This window comes from Cajanus cajan, chromosome 1, assembly GCF_000230855.2.
Source record: "Cajanus cajan strain Asha chromosome 1, NIPB_CcT2T_4, whole genome shotgun sequence".
In the NCBI taxonomy this organism is placed as follows: Eukaryota; Viridiplantae; Streptophyta; class Magnoliopsida; order Fabales; family Fabaceae; genus Cajanus; species Cajanus cajan.
The window spans coordinates 21,596,290-21,600,090 of record NC_138517.1 but is presented as its reverse complement, the minus strand read 5'-3'; the positions used below and the strand labels follow the sequence as shown (position 1 = coordinate 21,600,090).

Here is a 3,801-nt window from a genome sequence, read left to right as displayed (position 1 = left end):
TTTATTCACGAAATTGGGTGCTGGTGGTGGCTTCTTAATCTTTGTAACACCTTTTAGCATGTGCAACACTTTGCTTATTGCGGGCTTCTGAGATGGTTGCTCCTGAATGCACCAAAAGCTTGTTGAATCAACCTTTTCGATTCATCCAAATTAACTTAATACATTCTTTCGTTTACAATGTCCATGATATTACCTTTATGGAACTCTTTATAAGCCCAATTTGAGAACTCCTTTTTCTTGAGATTTCGAAGTCCCTCCTTCCACTCATTATCTCCATCAAGACCAAACCATATCTATAAACATCAGATTTTGTAGTCAGCAAAAGATTTTATAGCAGCTACATAACATACCCTTTGCTTCCTCTCATATTTAACAAGCTTTGGTTTTACGAGCCTTACAAGGTTAAAGTCAGAGTATTATTTGGTTCAATCATATGTCAAAATCCACAACCACAACTAGAAACTGGGTCCCCGTTTCCATGCACACTACAATGACCGCGGGGGAGGGACAAGTCAAAGTCTTCCAACCCCCCATTTCATTTCTTCCACACACGAAGCCAAAACACCATTAATAAAAACCCATCCAACGCATTGGCTACATTATTAAATTCACACCCTTGCACACAACCGAATCATCAGAAAACATGTTCCTCAAAACCCATTTTCTGCTCCTGGCTCTTGTTTTAGCAACCACAACGGTTACTACCGGCATAACCCCAGGTAACACTCTCTTCACCAACCACATGTGGTCTTCTCCCAACGCCACCTTCTCTCTTGCTTTCGTCCCCGTTCAGCCACCGACCACCCCTCCTTCCTTCACCGCCGCAATCGTCTTCTCCGGCGGCGCCCCCGTCGTCTGGTCTGCTGGCAACGGCGCTGCCGTGGACTCCGGCGGCTCCCTCCAGTTCCTCCGCAACGGCGCCCTCCGCCTCGTCAACGGCTCCGGCGCCACCGTGTGGGACTCTGGCACGGCGGGCCGCGGCGCCACCTCAGCAACCCTTGAAGAGAGTGGCAATTTGGTAATTTGGAAGGGCACGGGTACCCTCTGGTCAAGCTTTGACCATCCCACCGATACCCTTTTGCCTTCTCAGAATTTCACTGTTGGTAAGTCTCTCACATCCCAAAGTTACTCTTTTAGTCTTCTTGCAAATGGGAATTTGATCCTCAGGTGGAACAATAGCATAGTGTACTGGACCCAGGATTTGAACTCTTCTCTGAATGTGAGTTTGGATTCACCTGTGTTGGCGTTGTCATCGATTGGCCTTTTGCAAATTTCCGATACCAAATTGAACACTCCTGTTGTTATTGCTTATAGTAGTGACTATGCTGAGGAGAATATTGATGTGTTGAGGGTGTTGAAGTTGGATAATGATGGCAATTTGAGGATTTATGGTACCAATAAGGGTAGTGTTAGATGGACTGCTGTGCTTGATCAGTGTAAGATTTATGCTTACTGTGGGAACTATGGTGTGTGTAGTTACAATGGTTCGAGCCCGAGTTGCGGGTGCCCTTCAGAGAATTTCGAAATGGTTGATCCAAATGATGCTAGAAAAGGGTGCAGGAGGAAGGTGAGTCTCAACAATTGTCAAGGGAGTCTATTGACCTTGGAGCACACCATGATCTTGACTTACTTCCTTGACCCTGCGTCGCGGACGCTTTCCCAAGATTTATGTAGGACAACTTGTCTTTCAAATGCTGGAGCCTGTTTTGCTTCTACTTTCTTGTCGGAAGGCTCGGGGCACTGTGTGATTAAATCAGAAGATTTTGTTAGTGCATATCAGAGTTATTTACTGCCTAGCACTTCTTATGTCAAGGTTTGTCAGTCGCCGGCACCAAATCCGCTACGTGTGAGGGAAAAGAGGTCCAACGTGCCTGCTTGGGTTGTGGTGGTGGTTGTTTTCAGTACTCTTTTGGGTTTGGTTGCCTTGGAAGGTGGTTTGTGGATGTGGTGTTGTAGGAACAAGACAAGGTTTGGTGGTTTGCCTGCTCACTATGCACACCTTGAGTATGCTTCTGGTGCGCCAATCCAGTTTTCTTACAAGGAGCTCCACAAGGCAACAAAGGGGTTTGAGGAAAAGCTTGGAGCTAGTGGATTTGGTTCTGTGTATAGAGGAACTCTCGTTAACAAAACTGTTGTTGCTGTGAAGCAACTTGAGGGCATTAAGCAAGGTGAGAAGCAGTTTAAGATGGAAGTTGCCACTATAAGTAGTACTCATCATCTCAATTTGATGAGACTCATTGGGTTTTGCTCTGAAGGGCGCCACCGGCTTCTAGTTTATGAGTTCATGAAAAATGGGTCTCTTGGTGATTTTTTATCCCAAAGAGAACAACATTCAGAAAAAATGTTGAATTGGGGGTATCGATACAACATTGCATTGGGCACTGCAAGAGGCATCACATACTTGCACGAGGAGTGTCGTGACTGTATAGTCCATTGTGACATAAAACCTGAAAACATTCTATTGGATGAGAACTATGTTGTCAAAGTCTCTGATTTGGGTCTTGCAAAGCTCATTAGTCCCAAGGACCTTAAACATCGGACCTTGACAAATGTGAGAGGAACCCGAGGTTATTTAGCCCCTGAGTGGCTTGTGAATCTTCCCCTAACATCCAAATCTGATGTTTATAGCTATGGCATGGTCCTGTTAGAGATTGTGAGTGGGAGGAGGAGTTTTGATTTATCAGAGGAAACAAATAGAAAGAAGTTTTCTATTTGGGCTTATGAAGAGTATGAGAGAGGTAACATTAGTGGAATTTTGGACAAAAGACTAGTTGACCAAGAAGTTAATATGGAACAAGTAAGAAGAGCAATTCAAGCAAGCTTTTGGTGCATCCAAGAGCAACCGTCTCAGAGACCAATAATGAGTAAAGTGTTGCAAATGCTAGAAGGGGTAATAGAGATTGAAAAGCCACCTGCCCCAAAATCAATGATGGAAGGAGCTGTTAGTGGAACCAGCTCATACTTGAGTAGCAATGCTAGTGCATTCTCCGTAGTTGGAGTTTCACCCCCTGGTCCCTCTTCTTCATCTTCATTTCTGACTAGTGATGTTTCAACCTTCACCTCAAGAATGAACACTGAGAAGCCAACCTCATCTCTTTTACAATCAGACCCTGATAGAAACATCCAACATATATGACATCTTCCATGCGCTTTTAATTAGCATCCCTGACAACTTTAGAATCATAAGTCGCGGGTCGCTTCAATAATCAAGTCACTAAGAACTTATAGCTTTATTTCTTGCTTGAGAACAATTCTCATGTTTTATTTCTAATAAATAAAATCATTTATTTGATTATATGTCCTTCTAAAAGACAATTTGCAATAGGGGTGAGCTTGGGTCAAACTTATCCTTGTCCAAACTCAACCCAAATTTTTGTTCCAACCATTTTTTAAAGTCCGAATCTGACTCGATCAAGACCTAAAAATATATGGATAAGATTGGGTTGACTTGACTTTGTTATATTAAATTAATTTTAATATTATGTATAGTTAAATTTTAAAATAAAACAAGTACAAAACTCAAATTAAAGTATAATTTATAAAATATATTTAAAATAAATAATTATATTATAAAAATAATATCATGTTATAAAATGTATTACTAAATTTTTAAATTAATGCATAATAATTCAAAAATATTTATGTTTTGTAAGAGAACATTATATGTCAAATAGGGTTGGACGACCTGAATTGTAATCCAAAGTTGTTCTAAAAATGAATCGTGTTTGATTTTAAAGTTCAAGTTTGTACAAATCTAGTTGGGGTTGAGTTAGGTTAGCAAGTAGGGTCGAGTCATGATCA

General features: G+C 41.5%; 1 protein-coding gene across 1 annotated transcript; it reads left to right on the top strand.

The window, feature by feature from the left end:
• The first annotated feature begins 289 nt into the window (after positions 1 to 289).
• On the top strand, positions 290 to 3,295 carry LOC109815038 (G-type lectin S-receptor-like serine/threonine-protein kinase At1g34300). The gene has a single exon (XM_020379620.3). It carries the CDS (start codon positions 644 to 646, stop codon positions 3,134 to 3,136), a length of 2,493 nt encoding a protein of 830 aa, XP_020235209.2. The 5' UTR covers positions 290 to 643; the 3' UTR covers positions 3,137 to 3,295.
• Positions 3,296 to 3,801: the final 506 nt, after the last annotated feature.

Coding starts and splice junctions, on each gene's coding strand:
- LOC109815038 (XM_020379620.3), top strand. CDS start 644: ATGTTCCTCAAAACCCATTTTCTGCTCCTGGCTCTTGTTTTAGCAACC.